General features: G+C 39.8%; 1 protein-coding gene across 1 annotated transcript in view; it reads left to right on the top strand.

The window, feature by feature from the left end:
- Positions 1-210: 210 nt before the first annotated feature.
- The window catches only part of SLC9B1 (solute carrier family 9 member B1), a gene marked incomplete at both ends in the record, with an annotated part of 67,494 nt that continues 42,315 nt past the window's right edge, over positions 211-25,389 (top strand). Inside the window, 2 exons of the mRNA XM_080655250.1 lie at positions 211-279; positions 5,469-5,607. Of these exons, the coding sequence (XP_080511376.1) occupies positions 211-279; positions 5,469-5,607 (208 nt within the window). The remainder of the gene's footprint in view (positions 280-5,468; positions 5,608-25,389) is intronic.

A 25,389-nucleotide genomic window follows, 5' to 3' on the forward strand; every position in this document is an offset into this window, starting at 1 on the left:
TTTTTAATAACTTATGCACATGACTTTGGTTAATAACTTTAAAATAAATATTAGAACTGTTTTGACTATAAAGATATCTAACTTGACTATGATACAACTTTATGATTTAAAAAATCATTAAGAAATTAATCCCACTTAACTGTGTTTGTTCTCAGATGAAATTATAGTCCTGTTTTATTCTTTTAAATATTTTTTCTTTTAAATATTAGCATGGACACCACAGAACTAGAAAATGAACATTTGGAGGATAAAAATATCCAATCATCTATAACTTCTCAGGTAAAAACTTAAAACTATACTGTAATACATGATATAAACTCAACTTATCTTAAAATATATTTCTTAAGCTTATTTATTAGGTTTTTCTTATATGTTTGGTTAAAATATGATAAGTGTTCATTTTAAAATATCTGGTTTTAATGGGTCCTACGAAATGAGCAAAAGAAATAAAAAGATGGAAAGGGCTGACTACAAATTATTTTGCAGTTAAAGAGAGCATGTTTTAGGAATACTGGAAATGTATGTAGCTTCTTATTTTTTGCCATGTCCAGGAAAAACTCAGTAATTTTGACTATAAAAGGTAAAGACAAAGCCAACTAATTAAAATGTTGTACTGTATACAAGGTGAGGCAAAAGTATGTTTACAGTTGTTAATATGTGAAACACAGACTTTTTTCTTATATTATTATTTATTTTATATTATTCTCCATACAAAGAACTGCAGACCTACTTTTGCCATACTCTGTATTTGAAGATACCCAAGTTCTCTTTTTGCAAGTATATAGAATAAGTCAGTAGACTGTTTGTTGGTCTAGTTTTACTAAATAATAATTGTTCATATTAGTACTATAATCTTTTATTTTTTAAAAAATGAGACTTCTATAGTTCTTAAGGGCCAAATGTTCTTCTTTTAAATATTTAAAATATTCACCACTTATTGCAATTATTATTTTTAGCTGTAAAGACTTCATCTTAGTTTATGTCAATTTGTTATAAATTCTGAAATAATAAAACTTAGAGGAGAAACCAAGATGGCGGCATAGGTAAACACCTAAACTGCTGCCTCGCACAACAATTTCAAAACTACAACTAAAAGACAGAACGGACACCATCCAGAACCACAGGAAAGCTGGCTGAGTGAAAATTCTACAACTAGAAGGAAAGAGAAAGCTCACAGAGAATTGGCGGTACGGCAAAGGGGCTTTGTGCGCGCAGAGAGGAAGGGCGGCTGAGAGCCTGGCTGACTTTCTCTGGCGGAAGGGGGAAGGAAGCCCCCGACCGCACTGAACCCCAGTTCTGACTGCACTGAACCCCAGTTCCGGGCGAACCCCTGGGGACCCATGCTCTTACGGGGGGAGTCTGGACTCTCGGGCGGAGACTCGAGCTGGGAAAGGCAGAAGTCTGAAGGCGCACGCGGGCCAGTGCGCACAAAGGCTGCGGAGGTTGCCACAGGCTTTCCCTAGTGGAAGGGAGTCAGAGGAGCCTGACTGCACTGAGCCCCAGTTCTGACTGCAGTGAACCCCAGTTCCAGGCGAGCCCCTGGGGACCCACGCTCTTGTGGGGGGAGTCTGGACTCTCGGGCGGAGACTCGGGAGCCGGGGAAGGTGGAGGACTGAAAGTGCGCACGCACGCGCGTGCCAGTGCGCACAAAGCTGCGGAAGTTGCCACAGGCTTTCCCTAGTGGAAGGGAGTCAGAGGATTCTGACTGCACTGAGCCCCAGTTCTGACTGCAGTGAACCCCAGTTCCAGGCAAGGCCCTGGGGACCCACGCTCTTGTGGGGGGAGTCTGGACTCTCGGGCGGAGACTCGGGAGCCGGGGAAGGCGGAGGACTGAAAGTGCGCACGCACGCGAGCGCCAGTGCGCACAAAGGCTGCGGAGGTTGCCACAGGCTTTCCCTAGTGAAAGAGAGTCAGAGGCTCCTGATGGCACTGAGCCCCAGTTCTGACTGCAGTGAACCCCAGTTCCAGGCGAGCCCCTGGGGACCCACGCTCTTGTGGGGGGAGTCTGGACTCTCAGGCGGAGACTCGAGCTGGGGAAGGCGGAGGACTGAAAGCGCACATGCGCGCAAGGGCAAGGCTGACAGGAAGCCAAGACTGAGACTCCACCCCATCCAAGCTGAGCACAGAGGCTATTGCAATTTGGCAAGTCTAATCCTATAAGGCTGTCTCCAGCACCGAACTTCTCCCAGCATAGACACAGCTGATCCTTACAGCCAACTGGCCCGGAGGTCAATTCTTCCCAGTGATACCAACAACAATAAAGACTTAATTACAACAAGGCTGTACACACAGTCCACAAAGGGGTGCACCAAGAGTGTCCACCTCAGGTTAACTGGGGAAGCAGACCCACTGGGCCATATTGGAAACCTAGCACAAATATCTACCTTACCAACTCAGGGAATCAGTGAAAATGCGGGGTCAAAGAATCAGATCACAAACGAAAGAAATGGAGGAAAACAAACGACTGGATATAGAATTCAAAACCACGGTTATAAGACTTTTTAAGAATATCCTAGAAAAGGCCGATAAATATAACGAGACCCTCGAAGATATGAAAAAGGACCAACTAGAAATTAAACATACACTGACTGAAATAAAAAATATTATACAGAGACCCAGAAACAGAATAGAGGAACACAAGAATCAAGTCAAAGAATTGAAATACAAAGAAGCAAAAAACACTCACCCAAAAAAGCAAAAAGCAAAAAAAAAAATCCAAAAAGTTGAAGATAATGTAAGAAGACTCTGGGACAACTTCAAGCGTACCAACATCAGAATTATGGGGGTGCCAGAAGAAGAGAGAGAGCAAGATACTGAAAACCTATTTGAAGAAATAATGACCGAAAACTTGCCCCACCTGGTGAAAGAAATAGACTTACAAGTCCAGGAAGCGCACAAAACCCCAAACAAAAGGAATCCAAAGAGGACCACGCCAAGACACATCATAATTAAAATGCCAAGAGCAAAAGACAAAGAGAGAATATTAAAAGCAGCAAGAGAAAAACAGTTAATTACCTACAAGGGAGCACCCATACGACTGTCAGCTGACTTCTCAACAGAAACTATGCAGGCCAGACGAGAGTGGCAAGAAATTTTCAATGTGATGAATAGCAAGAACCTACAACCAAGATTACTCTACCCAGCAAAGCTATCATTCAGAATTGAAGGGCAGATAAAGAGCTTCACAGATAAGAAAAAGCTGAAGGAGTTCATCACCACCAAACCAGTATTATATGAAATGCTGAAAGGTATTCTTAAAGAAGAGGAAGAAGAAAAAAGTAAAGAGAAAAATTATGAACAACAAATACATATCTATCAACAAGCGAACCTAAAAATCAAGTGAATTAAAAACCTGAGGAACAGAATAATCTGGTGAATATAATAGAATCAGGGGCATAGAAAGGGAGTGGACTGATAATTCTCAGGGGGAAAGGGGTATGGGGGGTTCATGAAGAGAATGGACAAAAATCATACTCCTATGGATGAGGACAGTGGTGGGGAGGTAAGGGCAGAAGGTGGTGGGGGAAATGGGTGGAGGGGAGCTATGGGGGGAAAAAGGAGAAATAATTGTAATAATCTGAATAAAGATTTATTTAAAAAAAAAAACTTAAAGAAATATGGTTTTACTGTATATGACCTTTTACTTACCCTAATCAAAATTCACCTTTGTATCTTTACCTTGGCTCTTTTGTATAGTAACAGACTTTTTAAAAAAAGATCTCTACACAGGAACTCAAACCGATTAATGTGATTAGATTTAAAGACCTTTGATCCTAAAGAGCTACATAATTTGTTTACATTAGCTGCTATAGTGCCTCTCTTCTCCTAGCCCAGTGGTCGGCAAACTGCGGCTCGCGAGCCACATGCGGCTCGCAAGCCGCGGTTTGCCACACTGTTGACTAATGAGTTTGCCGACCACTGGTGTAAGGCATTACCCTTACCCAGAAGTTTTGACTTCAGGTTAAAGACATTAGTACATTATTAAATGTTTTTTAAGTGTTTTTCCTTAAGGCAGTGGTCGGCAAACTCATTAGTCAACAGAGCGGCAAACCACGGCATGTGGCTCGCGAGCCGCAGTTTGCCGACCACTGCCCTGGCCATTAAATGTTTCCTCTTCCTTTCCTTATTCTGCCCATGCTCTCTAGCCTTCATTACCATTTCTTGTGACAATGTGATATTCTCTCTTCCCTGCACTCAAAGACCCAAAGTATTATCAATACACACACACACATACCGGGGTTCTTTTCTCAGCCTTACAAAGGGTTCAGCATTCTGGAGAAAGGGGCTGCATGTAGATGACTAAAGAGTCCGGAGACAAAAGATAATTTTGAAAGGCATTGGGGGTCAGAGGAGCTTCAGCTAAAGGGAGCTAAAAGACTCACCTGTCTAAGGACCCCGTGGTATTTATTAAACACAATCTGTCCTAAGGCAAGGTGGAAATATACACTTCAAAGGGTAAGGTTTCAAAGGGTTTACAGAATCATTGTCTTTGGGGAATAGCCTACAGCTGTTCAGGTGTTTGGCCAACAGGAGGCAATAAAATGCCCTGAGCTGTCTGGCAGCAGGCAATAATCCTATTCAGGTTTGGGGGACTTGCCGTTTAGCCGTTTCCAACAGGTAAACTACATACGTGGCTCACCCTTGTTGAGCCCACCAAGTCCCATCAACCTTTTGATGGAACTCTTGTAATTATTACATGTTGGAATTGGTTCTCAGCGCGCACGCATGCGCGCGCGCGCACACACACACACACACACACACCATGAGGACAATAAGGCAAATTTGAAGATCTCTGTTCTAGAGTTAACTTGACTTTTGTTTTTTTATTTTTAAAATTTTGTTTTTTACCTTGGAAAAAGCTTGTCAATATTCTCATGAATTGTTTTCTCCCTAAATCAGCAGTTTCATAATTAGACTAACTACTATTAAAAGTCTGGAGGATTGAGGTATACCCCTGAACTATCTGAATATGTTATCTATAAATAATAGTAGAAGCTTGAACCTTCACCTTTTGAAGGCTTGATCTGTTTTTTTTTTCTTTTTCTTTCAGTTATATAATTTTTCAAATGAAATAAGTCCATGTTAAATTATATTTTACCTCCTTTCCAATTTAGTTGTATTTTCATTTCACAAAAGTTTTGTTTGATAATCTTTCGGAGTTAGGTTGAAGAGGGACACTTTTAATTACTCTAAAAACACTATAGGCTCACTTATTCATATACATAAATCACAAATGAAAATGACGGGCTTGAAGTCTATAAAAGGCTAAGTCAAGGTGCCCTGCAAAATAAAATGCACACCTTTTACATCCCCATATGTCAATATTATATATTGATATAGAGCATGAGAATTTTGTGTGTAATTCTCCATGTTGAGAGTAATAATATTAGTTTAATTATGAGATTTGGTGGTTTCATAAATTTGTATGGAAAGTAAATTTTTAAAAATATTTCTTTGTTTTACTTCAGATCCTCAAAGATGATAATACTGGAGAAGATGAAGAAATTAAGGAAATCGTCTTCTCAGCAACAGAGGAAGAAACAAAACCACAGGTGACAGAAAGTGCTTGTCCTCCACAAGGAAGATTGAATAAGTGTATTACAAATGGTACGTAAAATAAGGAATGTAAATGGAGAGAAAATAAGAAATGTGTTTGATAAATATTAAACCACAAGCCAACAAAACCACTGTTTAATCTATGTACTCCCAGATCGGTTTATCAGCTTTATTACAGTCAATATGTAAACAAAAAGAAAATTTTTCCTTGAATCTGTCAAAAAAAATTGCTCAAGAGATATATATTTTTATGTTTTTATCATTTTTTAAAAATATATTTTATTGATTTTTTTACAGAGAGGAAGGAAGAGGGATAGAGAGTTAGAAACATAAATGAGAGAGAAACATCGATCAGCTGCCTCCTGCACACCTCCCACTGGGGATGTGCCCGCAAACAAGTTACGTGCCCTTGACCGGAATCAAACCTGGGACCTCTCAGTCCGCAGGCTGATGCTCTATCCCCTGAGCCAAACCGGTCTTGGCTGTTTTTATCATTTTTAATGTTAAATTGTATAGATTAGAAATAGCATTGATTAAACATTTTTATTTAAAACCTACTTTTCACATTTATTTTTTAAACTATCTTGTTATTTATTTTTTTAAGGGAGAGGGATAGAGAGATAGAAACATAATGAAAGAAAAACATCAATCAGCTGTCTCCTACACACCCCCAAATGAGGACCGAGCCCACAACCCAGGCATGTGCCCTGAGTGGGAATCAAACCAGACCTCTTGGTTCATGGGTCAACACTCAACCACTGAGCCACTCCAGCCAGGCCACATTTATTTTTAAGTTAGCTAAAGTGAACATTATACTTCTGGCAATATTACAGTTCTTATTACATTAGGCTGCAATTTTTAAAACATCTGTTGCCTTGTAAATAGTTACATAAAACTTGCTTTCACACTAACAGTTTAAAGTATCTCATTGCCACCAAATATGTGTGAGATTTTTCTTGATTTTTTCCTAGATATTCCATATGATTAAACTTAAGAGAGATTTTTGACCTCCAGAAATAGAAAGCCTATAGAAAACAAAAATTATTTTAAAATACGAGTATAAGCAATTGAAGTTTTAAACTTTTAATTTCTTATTTGCTGCTTTGTAACTTTAAACTTTTAAAAGCAAATTTTATTAATAGATTTTTCATTAATAAAAGTTGCTTTTTAATTAACATTAGTATTTTTAAGGTCCTGAATCTAAACTAAACTAGAATATCTGCCAGTGTAAGTGATTGGACTTCTTTGTAAATATAATTTCTGCATGTAGGTCTTACCTGCATGTTTCCATGACCCTATTTAGTGGGCAGTTTCTATAGAGCAGTTTTTAGGAGTAGGGCCAGGGCCTATGGAAGAGAGAAAAATGTATTGGTCACCAAAGATTTTCCCTTGAGATTGAGGGCTGCAGTTCTCTCATGAAATAATTGAGGAGTTTTATAACAACAGTATTGAAACTACAAACTTACTTAGATCTATAATCCACTTCCTCCTTGTTGTCTTTGATTTTGCAATTTTAGAGAAATTTACAGGAAAATGTGCTTCCATGTTTATATTTGGGGGATTGTATATTTTTCTACTTCAATTTCTCTCTCCCTCTCTCCCATACACACACACACACACACACACACACACACACACACACACACACACACACACACTGCATTCATACTAAAGAAACCCTCAAAACAGCATGTACTCTGGATAATAGAAAGAAATAGAGCTGCAGTTTCTCTATAAATCATACTTAATTCACTAATCCCACAGTGTATATAAATCAGTTTACATAAGAAATCTAAACTCTCAACCACATACAGAAATCAATCTCATCACTTTTAATCACACTGTTTATATCCTATACTGGTACTGGGGAAGTGGCTTGCCTAATCCCAAAGAAATGGATATTCTTCAGCAATAGGTTTAGGTTTTAGGCTATAAGTCCTGTTTTAGTTTACTAAATTCACTTATTTTTATGAAGCTGTTTTCCCTTTAAATACATGAAAGGAAAGTTTTATTATACATCCAACTATCAGTCTTAGGGTCAGACTTTCTGCATTAAAATCTTATAATCAGTTTTATGACGGAAGAAGTCTTGGAAGTTTAGAGCTCAAAAGTAATATCTCAGACCCTTCTAGATTGTGGTCCAGCTTCATCACTCCATCCTAACAACAAATAAAATGCTGAACAAACTGAAAATTGACAACCTTTAGTTTCATCAAAGAAGAGAGGTCACAGGGCAAATTACTGCCCCTGTAACCAAATATTGGATACAGGAAGGTGGATACAGAGAATCATAACAGAGAAGACACCTCTGTGGGAACCAGTACCAGAGCAGGAAAACCAAAATTATAATGGAAAATTGGCTGTAGGCTCAGTGTGAACAAGTCTAAGAGTTAAAAACTCCAGAGGGAAGCCAGTCATGGTGTGAGAAGACACACTTCTCACCAGGAGCCATCTGGCAAGGGGAGGGGGGAAAGTAACTACAATGAAATATACCACAGCATTCTATTCTTCACAAGACTTGTCCTCAATAGAAAGTATTTCATCAGCCCCTAACCTATGGGAGTTTTATCAGAGCTCATCCTATCTGGGAGAAGAGAAATACCCAACTCCCATCCCCTCTAGCCATCCTGTATAATCTATGAGGATAGAAAAGACCTGAGAGGCACTAGTGAAGTTCACAGTCCAAGGGCACAGGTTCACTAAAAGACTGAGACCTAATCCTAGGGCCACAGCACTCTTCCTCTCCCACCACACTTTACCACCATATACCAAAGGTCCTTGTACCCAGGACATCATGTTATTAACCTTTAAACAAAAATACATACAATGTATTAAAGGGAAAATAACAACTTTGAAGAGACCCAGACACAGACATGGCAAGGATATTGGAATTACCAGACCATGAACTCAAAACAACTACGACTAACATACTAAGGGTTCCAGTGGCAATGTAGACAACATGTAAAAATAGATTAGTAATGTAAGCAGAGAGATGGAAATTCTAAGAAAGACTCAAAAAATGGTAGAAATTAAAAGCACTGAACAAATGAAGAACGCATTTGATGGGTTCATTAGTAGAGTGTACACAGCTGAGGAAAGAATCTCTGAACTTGGGAATATATTAATAAAAACTTACAAAACTGCGATGCTAAGACTATCCAAGAACTGTGGGACAATTACAAAACGTATAACATACTTGTAATGGGAATACACGAAGGAGAAGAAAGACAAAAAGTAACAGAGGATATTTGCAGGAATAATTTTCTCCAAATTAATGTCAGATAGCAAATCACAGATCCAGGAAGCTCAGAGAACATGAAGTAGGGTAAATGACAAAAATTGACATCTAGGTATATTATATTTAACCTGTAGAAAATCAAAGATAAAATATAAATCTTGAAAGAAGTCAGAAGAAAAAAACACTACCTATAAAGAAGAAATGGTGAGAATCATATCTGACTTATCCTCAGAAATCAGTCAAGCAAAAAGAGTGGACTGAAATATTAAAGTGTTAGGACAATAAAACCACACCAAGCCTAGAATTCTGTATCCTATGAAATTATCTTTCAAAAGTGAAAGAGAGCCCGAGCTGGTTTGGCTCAGTGGATAGAGTGTTGGCCTGCAGACTGAAAGGTCCCAGGTTCGATTCTGGTCAAGGGCACATGCCAGGGTTGTGGGCTTGATCCCCAGTAGGGGGCGTGCAGGAGGTGGCTGATCAATGATTCTCTCTCATCATTGATATTTCTATCTCTCTTCCTCTCCCTTCCTCTCTGAAATCAATAAAAATATATATTTTTAAAAGTGAAAGAGAAATGACAACTTTCTCAGACCAACAAAAATTGAATTTATTGCCTTGTAAAAATACTAAAAGACGTTCTTTAGAAAGAAGAAAAATGATATTGATTGGTCAGAAATTCAGATCTACATAAGATGGAAGATCATGCCCTAGATGGTTTGGCTCAGTGGATAGAGTGTCGGCCTGTGGACTGAAGAGTCCCAGGTTCTATTCCGGTTAAGGGCACATGCTCGGGTTGTGGGCTCGATCCCCAGTAGGGGGCATGCAGGAAGCAGCCGATCAGTGATTCCTTCTCATCATTGATGTTTCTCTCTCTCTTCTTCTCCCTTCATATCTGAAATCAATAAAAATGTATTTATAAAAAAGAAGGAAGATCATCAGAGAAGGAATAAATGAAGATTAAAAAATAGTTTTATTTTTATATTGTTAAATGATCAGATAGCAGTTTGTTCCAAATAATAATAGCAAAATATATTCACTGATTATAGCTAATGCATAAGTGAAATGAATAATAGCAATGATACAACAAACAGAAAGAAATACCCTGGGGAATCCTTGGGGACTGCACTGAGGGGCCATTTGGTCCGGGAAACTAATTCAGAAACACCGCCACCTAAAGGCAGTATCAGAAATAGATACTTTTGTAAATACAACTGAAAGTAGGCAGACAAACAAAGCAGGCAGAGTGGTCCTGCCTAGCTGACACCAAGGCTGTGGCATCTGACACAGAGGAGTGGTGGATCGCTGGGAACTTCAACATGGTGCTGACTATCTAGAACAGTGGTTCTCAACCTTTCTAATGCCACGACCCACAGGTTGAGAACCGCTAGCAGGGTCACCTGAGATCATCGGAAAACACAGATATTTACATTACGATTCATTAACAGTAGCAAAATTACAGTTATGAAGTAGTAACGAAAATAATTTTATGGTTGGGGTCACCACAACATGAACTGTATTAAAGGGTCGCAGCATTAGAAAGGTTGAGAACCACTGATCTAGAAGGAAGCTGAGACATGGCAGACAAAACAGTAGAGAGGGGTCTTAGACCAGCCCCCATGGGACATTACATCACCGGAAAAGGAAGTAAATGAAATGGAGGCAAGCAATTTGTCAGAGAAAGAATTCAAAGCCATGCTCATTAGGACGCTGAAAAGGATGGAGGACAAATTGAACTACGTGTAAGAATCAAAAAGAAATGAAGAAGAACTAAGAAGAAATGAAAAATGAAGAACACAATAAAAGCATCAACAGTAGACTAGAAGAAGCTGAGGACTGCATCACTGAACTAGAAGACAAGATAGAAAAAACACCCAAGCAGAGCAGCAACTGGAAACAACACTTAAAAAACAGGAGGAGAGCCTAAGGGAGCTCAGGGACAACACAAAACGAAACAACATCCACATAATAGGGGTGCAAAAAGGAGAGGAAACAGAGCAAGGAATAGAAAACCTGATTGAAGAAATAATGACAGAAAACTTCCCTGATATTGGGAAGAAAAAAAGTCACACAAGTCCAAGAAGCTCACAGAGTCCCTTACAAAAACCCAAAAAGACCGACACCAAGAAACATAATTTAATTGGCAAACATCAACGACAAAGTAAGAATCTTAAAGGCTGCCAGGGAGAGACAGAATGTTACCTACAAAGGATCTCCCATTAGACTGTCAACTGATTCCTCAACAGAAACACATCAGGCCAGAAGGGAATGGAATGAAATATACAAAGTGATACAAAGCAAGACCTGAATCCAAGAATACTATAACCAGCAAGCCTATCATTCAAAATTGAAGGTGTAATCAGGAACTATGCAGGCAAAAAAAGGGCTAAGGGAGTTTATTGCCACCAAACCAGCAATGCAAGAAATGCTAAAGGGTCTGCTGTAAAAAGAAGAAATAGGAAGGGAAGAAGGAACAAAGGCATAAAGAATAAAAATGGCAACAAACAAGTACCTATCCTATATAATAAAACCCAAAAATGCAAATCAACTGAATGGCCAAACAACTGGTGGAACAACCAATCGAATGACAGGTCACTATGATGCGCACTGACCACCAGGGAGCAGACACTCAACGCAGGAGATTCCTCCAGCCCGCAGGCCCTAGGTCATCCAAGGCAGGTGCCAGCAGGGGCCCCCAGTCATCCCACCAGTCACCCCACAGTGCGAGGCAACTGGCAGCAGCAGTGGGAGGTGGGGCTAGCAAGCAGGCAGTGCCAGACTGGCCAAGGCAGGTTCCAGGAGGTGCCCCTCGATTGCCCCACCAGTCGCCCCACAGATTGGCACTGATCACTGGCCAGGGCTAGGGACCCTACCTGTGCATGAATTTTATGCACCAGGCCTTTAGTCAATAATAACCTTAAATGTAAATGAATTACATGCTCCAATCAAAAGACATAGGGTAGCTGAATGGATAAGAAAATATGACCCCATATATCTGCTGTCTACAAGAGACCCACCTCAGAACAACAGACTCACACAGACTGATAATGAAAGGATGGAAAACAATTTTTTCAGGTGAATGAAAATGAAAAAAAAGCTGGGGTAGCAATACTTATATCTCATAAATTAGACCTCAAAGTGAAGTCTATAACAAGAGCTAAGGAAGGCCATTTTATAATACTAAAGGGAGCAATTCAGCAAGAGGATATAACTCTGGTAAACATATGTGCACCCAGGGATTGGAAGATGACAACCGGCAGGAAGGTAGGGAGGGACAGAGAGTGAGAGAGTGAGGAAACCATAGAGGAGAGTGTAGACATGTGTGGTGTGTGTGTGTGTATGAGCTAGGGACAGTTAGATTCTGCAGGTCCTCCAAGGGGCTGCCAAACCGGGCAGTCTTAGATGGCGGAGCTCCACACACAAAGCAGACACTTTTGGGTGGCAAGTGTGGGCACAGAGACCATGCCATCTTGAGAAACAGAGCTGCTTGAGACTACGATCCTGGCCTCAGGACCACCTAGTATGGTCTCAGACGCAAACAAGGACCCTGCAGCTGGGGACAAAGAACTGCGACCACAACTTCAGACCAACAGACAACAAGAAACCAGACTTCCTGGCCGCAGATTTCTGTGAGTCAAAGAGCCTATCCCCATAGGATCGTGGATAGCGCCATAGTAACTGATAGACCTGCCCTTCGCTCGGGCCACAGCACCCCTACGGGAATTTGAGCTTGGGAGTGTGCGCAGGGACTGCAGCGCCCCTATGGGAATTTTAGCTGGAATTTGCTCCCTGCAATGCAATCGGGTGACCAAACCCAAAGCCAGCGCAGGGCAGCATTGCCACCTGACTTTGATTCTGGGCAAGTGCACACAGAAGTCTGTTTTCCGCAGCGCACATGGAAGTCTGTTTTCCGCAGCACAGGCATGCCACAGTACTACTATGCAACCCAGTCCCCCATGGTAACCGGAACCCAGATTCTCCCGGCAAGAGGCAGCACTGAGCACCACTGAATTGACTTTGTTTCTTACCATGTGCGCCTGGGATCCCTGACTCACAGCGCATTCACACTAAGAGCCAGTGACTCCAATTATTGGGGCATGCACACACAAGGACCCTGATTCTCAGTGAGAAGCCACATGAGGCAACAGAGACTCTGATACTCAATTCTTGGTGCAGACACAGGGAAACTCTGACTACCGGCACGCGCTAGGGGACTCATTTTCAGCACACGCCAACAGCGCAGTGCGGGCGGGGTCCATGATTCTAGGTGCATACATGAGACCACACTGAATGCTGGTACACTGACCCTGGGTGAGCCTGGTTCCCACCAACCCACGGCAGCCACACATCCTAGTGTCGGAGCACTTCAGTGACACTCGAGTGGTGAGAAGCTCCCAATGCACACGGCCCAGGTCCACGCAACTCAAAGTTTGAACCTTCTGGTGATAGAATGGGGAGATGACACAATCCCCAGAGGAAAGAAAATGAGGAGTCGCAAAGGAAGGAAATTAGTGAAATTGAAGCATGCAACATGACCGAAAAAGAATTCAGAGTAATGGTCATACAATTCATACACTGAATGGATGAGAAAATCAACAACCTATACAAGAATAGGGAAGAAATGAAAAGTGATATAGCTACAATCAAAAACACCATGGAAAGTTTCAACAGTAGACTAGAAGAAGCAGAGGACCGAATTAGTGAGTTAGAAGATCAGGTACAGAAACAAGCCCAATCTGAACAGCAACTGGAGAAAAAAATTGAAAAGCAAGAGAAAGCCTAAGGGAGGATTGGGACAACATGAAACGAAGTAACATACGTATAATAGGGCTGCCAGAAGGACAAGAAAAGCAGCAAGGATTAGAAAATCTATTTGAAGAAATAATGACAGAAAACTTCCCAGATATGGGGATAAAAAAGTTACACAAGTACAGAGAGTCCCAAGCAGGATCAATCCCAAAAGACCCACACCAGACACATCATAATTTCAATGGCAAATATTAACGACAAAGAGAGAATCTTTGCAGCAAGAGAGAGACAGAGGGTTTCCTACAAAGGATCCCCCATCAGATTATCAAATGATGTCTCAACAGAAACACATCAAGCTTGAAGGGAATGGAAGGAGGTATACAAAGTGTTGCAAAGCAAAGGACTGAATCCAAGAATACTCTATCTAGCAAGACTATCACTCAAAATTGAAGGGGAAATCAGGAGCTTCACAGACAAAAAAAGGCTTAGGAAGTTTATCACCACAAAACCAGCTATGCAAGAAATGCTAAAGGGAATACTTTAAAAAGAAGAAATAAAAAGGTAAGAAGGAACCCAGACACAAAAATAGAAATGACTACAAACAAGTACCTTTCAATAATAACTTTAAACGTAAATGGACTAAATGCTCCAATCAAAAGACATCGAGTGGCTTAATACATTAAAAAAACACGACCCATATATATGCTGTCTACAAGACCCACCTCAGAACAAGGGACACACAGAGATTGAAAGTGAAGCGATGGAAAAATATCTTTCAGGCAAATGGAAATGAAAAAAAGCTGGGGTAGCAATACTTATATCTGACAAAATAGACCTCAAAGTGAAGGCCATAACAAGAGATATGGAAGGCCACTTCATAATACTAAAGGGATCAACACAACTGCAGGATATAACCCTGATAAACATATATGCACCCAAGGCAGGAGCACCCAAATATGTAACAAAATTCCTGGAAATATCAAGGGAGAGATCGACAACAATACAATCACAGTAGGGGACTATAATACACCACTGATATCACTGGATAAATCCCCTAGACAAAAAACCAGCAAAGACACAGCAATCCTAAATGACTCACTAGATCAGATGGACTTAACTGACATCTTCAGAACATTGCATCCCAAAGCCACGGAATAAACGTTCTTCTCAAGTGCACATGGGACATTTTCAAAAATAGACCACATATTGGGTCACAAGCATAGTCTCCCAAAATTCAAGAAGATTGAAATCATACCAAGCATCTTCTCAGACCACATTGCCATAAGATTAGAAATTAACTACAATAAAAACAACCCAAAAATCTCAAACACTTGGAAGCTGAATAGTATGCTATTAAATAATGATTGGGTTACCAGTGAGATCAAAGAAGAAATTAAACACATTCTGGAAACTAATGACAACAAAAACACAACAATCCAAAATCTATGGGACACAATAAAGCAGTCCTGAGAGGGATATTCATAGCTGTACAGGCCTACCGCAAAAAGCAAGAAAAATGGTAGTAAATCATCTAACTCTACAACTTAAAGAATTAGAAAGAGAGCAACAAGTAAAGCCCAGAGTGAGCAGAAGGAAGGAGATAATACAGTCCACAAAGGGGTGCACCAAGAGTGTCCACCTCAGGTTAACTGGGGAAGCCGACTCACTGAGCCATATAGGAAACCTAGCACACAAATTTACCCTACCAACTCAGGGAAGCAGTGAAAATGCGGCGTCAAAGAAACAGATCACAAACGAAAGAAATGGAGGAAAACAAATGACTGGATATAGAATTCAAAACCACGGTTATAAGGCTTTTCAAGAATATCCTAGAAAAGGCCAATAAATATAACGAGACCCTCGAAGATATGAAAAAGGACCAACTAGAAATTAAACATACACTGACTGAAATAAAAAATATTATACAGAGACCCAAAAACAGACTAGAGGAACACAAGAATCAAGTCAAAGAATTGAAATACAAAGAAGCAAAAAACACTCAACCGAAAAAGGAAAAAGAAAAAAAAAAATCCAAAAAGTTGAAGATAGTGTAAGAAGCCTCTAGGACAACTTCAAGCATACCAACATCAGAATTATGGGGGTGCCAGAAGAAGAGAGAGCAAGATACTGAAAACCTATTTGAAGAAATAATGACAGAAAACTTGCCCCACCTGGTGAAAGAAATAGACTTACAAGTCCAGGAAGCGCACAAAACCCCAAACAAAAGGAATCCAAAGAGGACCACACCAAGACACATCATAATTAAAATGCCAAGAGCAAAAGACAAAGAGAGAATATTAAAAGCAGCAAGAGAAAAACAGTTAATTACCTACAAGGGAGCACCCATACGACTGTCAGCTGATTTCTCAACAGAAACTATGCAGGCCAGACGGGAGTGGCAAGAAATTTTCAATGTGATGAATAGCAAGAACATACAACCAAGATTACTCTACCCAGCAAAGCTATCATTCAGAATTGAAGGGTAGATAAAGAGCTTCACAGATAAGAAAAAGCTGAAGGAGTTCATCACCACCAAACCAGTATTATATGAAATGCTGAAAGGTATTCTTAAAGAAGAGGAAGAAGAAAAAAGTAAAGATAAAAATTATGAACAATAAATACATATCTATCAACAAGTGAACCTAAAAATCAAGTGAATTAAAAACCTGAGGAACAGAATAATCTGGTGAATATAATAGAATCAGGGGCATAGAAAGGGAGTGGACTGATAATTCCCAGGGGGAAAGGGGTATGAGGGGTTCAGGAAGAGACTGGACAAAAATCATACACCTATGGATGAGGACAGTGGGGGGGGGGGGGTAAGGGCAGAAGGTGGGGTGGGAACCGGGTAGAGGGGAGCTATGGGGGGGAAAAAGGAGAAACAATTGTAATAATCTGAATAAGGATTTATTTTTTTTAAAAAAAGATAAAATACCAACGGCATATTTCAAAGACCTACAACGAACTTCCCAAAAATTCATCTGTAATAAAAAAGACCCCGAATAGCTGCAGCAATTCTGAGAAAGAAGAACAAAGTAGGTGGGATCTCAATACCAGATATCAAGCTGTATTACAAAGCCACTGTTCTTAAAACAGCCTGGTACTGGCACAAGAACAGACATATAGATCTATGGAATAGAACAGAGAACCCAGAAATCGACCCAAACCACTATGCCTAATTAATATTTGACAAAGGAGGCATGAACATAAAATGGAGTCAAGACAGTCTCTTCAACAAATGGTGTTGGGAAAATTGGACAGATACATGCAAAAAAATGAAACTAGACCAGCAACTTACACAGTACACAAAAATAAACTCAAAATGGATAAAGGACTTAAACATAAAACAGAAAACCATAAAAGTATTAGAGGAATCCACAGGCAGCGAAATCTCAGACATATGCCGAAGGAACCTCTTCACTGATACTGCTCCTAGGGCAATGGAAACTAAAGAGAAAATAAACAAATGGGACTACATCAAAATAAAAAGCTTTTGCACAGCAAAAGAAACCATCAACAAAACAACAAGAAAGCCCACTGCATGGGGTAACATTTCCTGCAATACTGGTTTGGTAGTATAAACTCCAATTTCATCACTAATAAGGGTTTAATCTCCAACATTTACAGGGAACTCATACAACTTAACAAAAGGAAGATAAACAATCCAATCAAAAAATGGGCAAAGGACCTAAATAGACACTTTTTGAAGGAGGACAGAAGGAAGGCCAAGAGACATATGAAAACATGCTCAAAGTCACTAATTATCTGAGAGATGCAAATCAAAACAACAATGTGGTATCATCTCACACCTGTCAGAATGGCTATCATCAACAAATCAACAAACGACAAGTGTTGGCGAGGATGTGGAGAAAAAGGAACTGTTTTGCACTGCTTGTGGGTATACAGACTGGTGCAGCCACTGTGGAGAACAGTATGGAGTTTCCTCAAAAAACTAAAAATGGAACTCCCATTTGACCCTGTGGTCCCACTTCTAGGAATATATCCCAAGAGACTAGAAACACGAATGAGAAAGGATATATGCACTCCTATGTTCATAGCAGCACAATTTACCATAGCTAAGATTTGGAAACAGCCTAAGTGCCCATCAGCAGATGAGTGGATTAAAAAACGTGGTACATCAACACAATGGAATACTACACTGCTATAAAAAAAGAAGGAACTTTTACCATTTGCAACAGAATGGATTAACTGCAGAGCTATGCTAAGCAAAATAAGCCAGTCGGAGGAAGATAAATATCACATGATCTCACTTATATGTGGGATATAATGAGGAACACAAACTGATGAACAGATCCAGAGACAAGGTGGCACTGAGCAGACCGTCCAACCTCAGGGAAAAGGCAGGGGAGGGGGGTGGTTTGAGATCAACCAAAGGACTTGTATGCATGCACATTAGCAGGACGAATGGACACAGACACTGGGTTGGTGGGGGTTTGCCCTCAGGGTTGGAAGTGGCCAGGAGGACGGTTAATTGGGGGAAAAAGGAGACATGTAATACTTTAAACAATAAAAGGTGTTGGATTTCATTTTTTAAAAAAGGAATACTATTTAAAAGAATTACAACCATACAGTGTATACTCTCAGACCACAATAGATTTAAACTAGAATTCAGCCCTGGCTGGCATTGCGCAGTGGTTAGAGTGTCTTTTTGTGCATTGAGGGGTCACGGGTTTGATTCCAGGTCAAGAGCACATACATGTGTTGCAGGTTTGATCTCTTGCCCCACTCAGGGTAAATACAAGAGGCAGCCAATCAGTGTGTCTCTCTCATATTGGTGTTGCTCTCCCCACTCCACTCAATCTAAAAAGAAATGGGAAAAATATCCTCAGGTGAGGATTAACAAAAATAAATAAATAAAATGGAGGGAATGCAGTGGTATTTTTAAGTTTGAGCAAAAAAAACCCATCAATTTTTGTTTTATCTTTATGCTACTAAACTGCAATTTTTCAAATGAAATGAAAACTTTTTAAGTATTAAAATCACTAAAATATGGGTATTATGAAAAATAAACTAGAATTCAATAGACAGCTGGAAAATCTCAAAATACTTAAGAACAATACACTTTTATGCTGAAAAGCAAGGACCTACAAAGAAGAAATCTACTCTGTTCAGCAAGTGTATCCTTTAAAAATTGAAGCTGAAATAGACAGCTTCCCAAACCCACTCCTCCCCCCCACCAAAAAAAAACACCACACAACCACAAAGGCACAAAGGAGTTTATACTACCAAACCAGTATTGCAGGAAATATCAGCACTATCCTAATTCTCTAATTCGAACACCAGATAAAAACACCACAAAGGAAGTTATAGGCCAATATCCCTAATGAACATAAATGCTAAAATCCTCAGCAAAATATTAGCAAACGAGATCCAGCAACAATTAAAAAGATAATACACTATGATCAAGTAGGATTTGTTACTGGGATGCGAGGTTAGTACAATATCCACAAATCCTGAACTTGTGTGACTGTTTCGTTCACCAGGTTAGGGAAGTTTTCTGCCATTATTTCTTCAAACAGGTTCTCTATCCCTTGCTGACTTCCTTCACATCCTGGCCCCCCTTTGATGTGAATATTGTTTTATTTCCTGTTGTCTCACAGCTCACTAAAGCTGTCCTCCTGTTTTTTAATTGTTTTTTTTCTTTTGAGTTCTCTGATTGAGTGATTTTTTTTTCTATCCTGTCTCCTTATTCACTGATCCGATCCTCGCCTTCCTATAATCTGTTCTTTATTCCTTCTAATGTGTTCTTTATTACTGCTATGTCATTCTTCATTTCTAACTTGTAATTTTTCATAGTTCTTATATCTTTTCTCATACTGTTGAGCATCCTTTTAATCATTATCCTGAACTCTATATTTGATAAATTCCTTTTTTTTCAGTCTTTAATTTCTTTATTGATTAAGGTATTACATATGTGTCCTCATCCCCCCACACATCCCCCACTCATGCCCTCACCGCCCTGTTGTCTGTGTCCATTGGTTAGGCTTATATGCATGCATACAAGTCCTTTGGTTGATCTCTCCCCTTTACCCCCATCCTCCCCTACCTTCCCTCTGAGGTTTGACAGTCTGATCGATGCTTCTCTGTCTCTGGATCTGTCCCTGTTCATCAGTTTATGTTGTTCATTATATTCTATAAATGAGTGAGATCATGTGGTATTTATCTTTTCTGACTGGCTTATTTAACTTAGCATAATGCTCTCCAGTTCCATCCAAGCTGTTGCAAATGGTAAGATTTCCTTCTTTTTTACTGCAGCATAGTATTCCATTGTGTAGATGTACCACAGTTTTCTAATCCACTCATCTGCTGATGGGCACTTAGGCTGTTTAAAGATCTTAGCTATGGTGAATTGTGCTGCTATGAACATAGGGGTGCATATATCCTTTATGATTGGTGTTTCTAGTTTCTTGGGATATATTCCTAGAAGTGGGATTGCAGGGTCAAATGGCAGTTCCATTTTTAGTTTTTTGAGGAAACTTCATACTGTTCTGCACAGTGGCTGCACCAGCAGTGAAGGAGGGTTCCTTTTTCTCCGAATTCTCACCAGCACTTGTCTTTTGTTGATTTGTTGATGATAGCCATTCTGACAGGTGTGAGATGGTACCTCATTATCGTTTTGATTTGCATCTCTTGGATGATTAGTGACTTTGAGCATGTTTTCATATGTCTCTTGGCCTTCCTTCTGTCTTCTTTCCAAAAGTATCTGTTTAGGTCCGTTGCCCATTTTTTGATTGGATTGTTTATCTTCCTTTTGTTAAGTTGTATGAGTTCCCTGTAAATGTTGGAGATTAAACCCTTATTGGTGATAACATTGGCAAATATGTTCTCCCATGCAGTGGGCTTTCTTGTTGTTTTGTTGATAGTTTCTTTTGCTGTGCAAAAGCTTTTTATTTTGATGTAGTCCCATTGGTTTATTTTTTTCTTTAGTTTCCATTGCCCTAGGAGCAGTATCGATGAAGAGGTTCCTTCGGTATATGTCTGAGATTTCAATTCCTGTGGATTCCTCTAGTATTTTTATGGTTTCCCGTCTTATGTTTAAGTCCTTTATCCATTTTAAGTTTATTTTTGTGTATGGTGTAAGTTGGTGGTCTAGTTTCATCTTTTTGCATGTATCTGTCCAATTTTCCCAACACCATTTATTGAAAAGACTGTCTTGACTCCATTGTATGCTCTTGCCTCCTTTGTGGAATAATAATTGGGCATAGTGGTTTGGGTCATTTTCTGGGTTCTCTATTCTATTCCATTGATCTATATGTCAGTTCTTGTGCCCGTACCACGCAGTTTTGAGAACAGTGGCTTTGTAGTATTGCTTGATATCTGGTATTGTAATTCCTCAAACATTGTTCTTTTTTCTCAAGATTGCTGTAGCTATTTGGGATCTTTTTTTATTCCAGATGAATTTTTGGAAAGTTTGTTCTAGGTCTGCGAAATATGCCATTGGTATTTTAATGTGGATTGCATTGAATCTATAGATTGCTTTGGGTAGTATGGACATTTTGATGATGTTGATTCTACCAATCCACGAACACATTATGTTCTTCCATCTGTTTATGTCTTCCTCTGTCTTTTTTTTTAGTGTCCTGTAGTTTTCAGTGTATAGGTCTTTTACCGCCTTAGTTAAGTTTATTCCTAGCTATCTTAACTTTTTTTGGTGTGATGATAAATGGGATTTATTTTTAGTCTCTCTTTCTGTAAGATCATTGTTGTTGTAAAGAAATGCCATAGATTTCTTGGCGTTAATTTTGTACCCTTCTACATTGCTGAATTCATTTATTAAGTCTAATAGTTTTTTGATGGAGTCTTTGGGGTTTTCTATGTACAGTATCATGTCATCTGTGAATAAGGACAGTTTTACTTTTTCTTTTCCAGTTTGGATGCCTATTATTTCTTCCTCTTGTCTGATCGCAATGGCTAGTACTTCCAATACTGTGTCAAACAGGAGTGGTGAGAGTAGGCATCCCTGTCTTGTTCTTGTTCTTAGGGGAAATAGTTTTAGTTTTTGTCCATTGAGTATGATGTTGGCTGTGGGTTTGTCATATATGGCTTTTATTATGTTGAGGTATGATCCTTCTATTCCCACCTTGCTGAGAGTTTTTATCAAGAAGGGGTGTTGGATTTTGTCAAATGCTTTTTCTGCATCAATTGATATGACTATGTGATTTTTATCTCTCAATTTGTTTATGTGATGTATCACATTTATTGATTTGCGGATATTGTACCATCCTTGCATCCCTGGGACAAATCCTACTTGGTCATGGTGTATGATCTTTCTGATATCTTGCTGGATCCAATTTGCTAGAATTTTGTTGAGGATTTTGGCATCTATGTTCATGAGGGATATTGGCCCATAATTCTCTTTCATTGTGTTGTCTTTATCTGGTTTTGGTATTAGGGTAATGCTGGCTTCATAGAATGAGCTTGGAAGTGTTCCTTCCTTTTGAATTTTTTGGAATAGTCTGAGGAGGATAGGTTTTAGTTCTTCCTTGAGTGTTTGGTATAACTCCCCCGTGAAGCCATCTGGCCTCGGGCTTTTGTTTGCTGGGAGCTTTTTGATGACTGCTTCAATTTCTTCCTTATTTATTGGCCTATTGAGATTTTTAGAACCTTCCTGATTGAGTTTTGAAAGGTTGTATTTTTCTAGGAATATGTCCATTTCCTCCAGGTTGTCTTGTCTGTTGGAGTACAGTTGTTCATAGTATTTTTTAACAATCCTTTGTATTTCTGTGGGGTCTGTTGTTATTTCGCCTCTTTCATTTCTGATTTTTTTTACTTGTGTCCTCTAGCTTTGCTTCTTGGTGAGCCTGGCTAGAGGTTCGTCAATGTTGTTTAATCTTTCAAAGAACCAGCTCTTGGTTTCATTGATCTTTTGTATTGTTTTTTTGTTATTTTTTTTGTTTTGTTTAGTGTTTTGTGGTTTGTTTGTTTTTTTGGTTTTTTTTTTTTGTTTGTTTGTTTGTTTGTTTTTGTTGTTGTTGTTTTTTTGTCTCTATGTCATTTATTTCTGCCCTGATCTTATTATTTCCTTCCTTCTGCCCACTCTGGGCTTTTCTTGTTGCTCTCTTTCTAATTATTTGAGTTGTAGAGTTAGATGATTTACTACCATTTTTTCTTGCTTTTTGAGGTAGGCCTGTAGAGCTATAAATTTCCCTCTCAGGACTGCTTTCATTGTGTCCCATAGGATTTGGATTGTTGTGTTTTTATTGTCATTAGTTTCCAGGATGTTTTTAATTTCTTATTTGATGTCATTGGTAACCCAATCATTATTTAATAGCATTGCTATTCAGCTTCCAAGTGTTTGAGTTTTTTGGATTGTTTTTATTGTAATTTTTTCCTAATATTATGCCATTGTAGTCTGAGAAGATGCTTGGTATGATTTCAATCTTCTTGAATTTGGGGAGACTCTGCTTGTGACCCAATATGTGGTCTATTTTTGAAAATGTCCCATGTGTACTTGAGAAGAACGTATATTCTGTGGCTTTGGGATGCAGTGTTCTGAAAATGTCAGATAAGTCCATCTGATCTAGTGAGTCATTTAGGATTGCTGTTTCTTTGCTGATTTTTTGTCTAGAGCAGTGGTCGGCAAACCCATTAGTCAACAGAGCAGTAAACCACGGCTCGCGAGCCACATGTGGCTCACGAGCCGCAGTTTGCCGACCACTGGTCTAGAGGATTTATCCAGTGATTTCAGTGGTATATTAAAGTCCCCTACTGTGATTGTATTGTTGTCGATCTCTACCTTGATATCTCCCAGGAGTTTTTTTTATGTATTTGGGTGCTCCTGCATTGGGTGCATATATGTTTATCAGGGTTATATCCTGTTGTTGTATCGATCCCTTTAGTATTATGAAGTGGCCTTCCTTATCTCTTGTTATGTCCTTCACTTTGAGGTCTATTTTATCAGATATAGGCTTTTTTTTTTTTCATTTCCATTTGCCTGAAAGATATTTTTCCATCCCTTCACTTTCAATCTGTGTGAGTCCCTTGTTCTGAGGTGGGTCTCTTGTAGACAGCATATATATGGGTCATGTCTTTTTATCCATTCAGCCACTCGATGTCTTTTGATTGGAGCATTTAGTCCGTTTACGTTTAAAGTTATTATTGAAAGGTACTTGTTTGTAGTCATTTCTGTTTTTGTGTCTGGGTTCCTTCTTACCTTTTTATTTCTTCTTTTTACAGCATTCCCTTTAGCATTTCTTGCATTGCTGGTTTGGTGGTGATAAACTCCCTTAGCCTTTTTTTGTCTGCGAAGCTCCTGATTTCCCCTTCATTTTTGAGTGATAGTCTTGCTGGATAGAGTATTCTTGGATTCAGTCCTTTGCTTTGCAACACTTTGTATACCTCCTTCCATTCCCTTCAAGCTTGATGTGTTTCTGTTGAGACATCATTTGATAATCTGATGGGGGATCCTTTGTAGGTAACCCTCTGTCTCTCTCTTGAAGCCTTTAAGAGTCTCTCTTTGTCATTAACATTTGACATTGTAATTATGATGTGTCTTGGTGTGGGTCTTTTGGGATTCATCTTGCTTGGGACTCTCTGTACTTGTGTAACTTTTTTCTTCCCCATATCCAGGAAGTTTTCTGTCATTATTTCTTCAAATAGATTTTCTAATCCTTGCTGCTTTTCTTGTCCTTCTGGCAGCCCTATTATACGTATGTTACTTCGTTTCATGTTGTCCCAAAGCTCCCTTAGGCTCTTCTCCTGCTTTTTAATTTTTTTCTCCAGTTTCTGTTCAAATTGAGCTTGTTTTTCTACCTTATTTCCTAACTCACTAATTCAGTCCTCTGGTTCTTCTAGTCTACTGTTGAAACCTTCCATGGTGTTTTTGATTGTAGGTATATCACTTTTCATTTCTTCCTGTTTCTTGCATAGGTTGTTGATTTTCTCATCCATCTGTTGTATGAATTGTACAGCCATTATTCTGAATTCTTTTTCGGTCATGTTGCATGCTTCAATTTCACTAATTTCCTTTCTTTGCGACTCCTCATTTTCTTTCCTCTGGGGATTGTGTCATCTCCCCATTCTGACTATCACCAGAAGTTTCAAATGTCAATTGCATGGGCCTGGGCCGTGTGCATAAGGAGCTTCACACCACCCGTGTGTCACTGAAGAGGTCCGAAACTAAGATGTGTGGCTGCCATGGGTTGGTGGGAATCAGGCGCACCCAGAATCACCGTTACCAGCACTCATTTTTTGCACACCTAGAATCAGGGACCCCGCCTGAACTCTGCTGAAATAGAGACCCCGCTGGCGTGTGCTGAAAATGAGAGCCCCCTTTTGTGTGCCAGGAGTCAGAGTTCCCCTGTTGTCTGCACCAAGAATCGAGTATTAGAGTCTCTGTTGTTTCGTGTGACCCTGGCACTGAGAATCAGGGTCCCTGTGTGCACATGCACCAAGAATTGGAGTCACTGGCTCTTAGTGTGAGTGCACTGGGAGTCAAGGATCCCAGGTGCACACGATAAGAAACAGAGTCAAGTCACTGGTGCTTAGTCCTGCCTCTCACCTGGAGAATCGGGGTCCCAGTCAGCTTGGGGGACTGGGTTGCACAGTAGCACTCTGTCGGCAGTAGGTCCGCTCCTGCGCTGCAGAAAACAGATTTTTGTGTACACTTGCCCAGAATCAAAGTCAGGTGGCACTGCCGCCCTGCGTGGGCTTCGGATTTGGTCACCGGATTGCGTTGCGGGGAACAGATTCCCAGTGTCCGCATACTTCCAGGCTCAAATTCCTGTAGTGGTGCTGCAGTCCGTGCGAGGGGCGGGTCTATCAGTTTCTATGGCGCTGCAGTGAGCCTGCGGGGATAGGCACTGTGACTCACAGAAATCTGCGGCCGG

Source organism: Plecotus auritus (genome assembly GCF_963455305.1).
Source record: "Plecotus auritus genome assembly, chromosome: 1".
NCBI lineage: Eukaryota > Metazoa > Chordata > Mammalia > Chiroptera > Vespertilionidae > Plecotus > Plecotus auritus.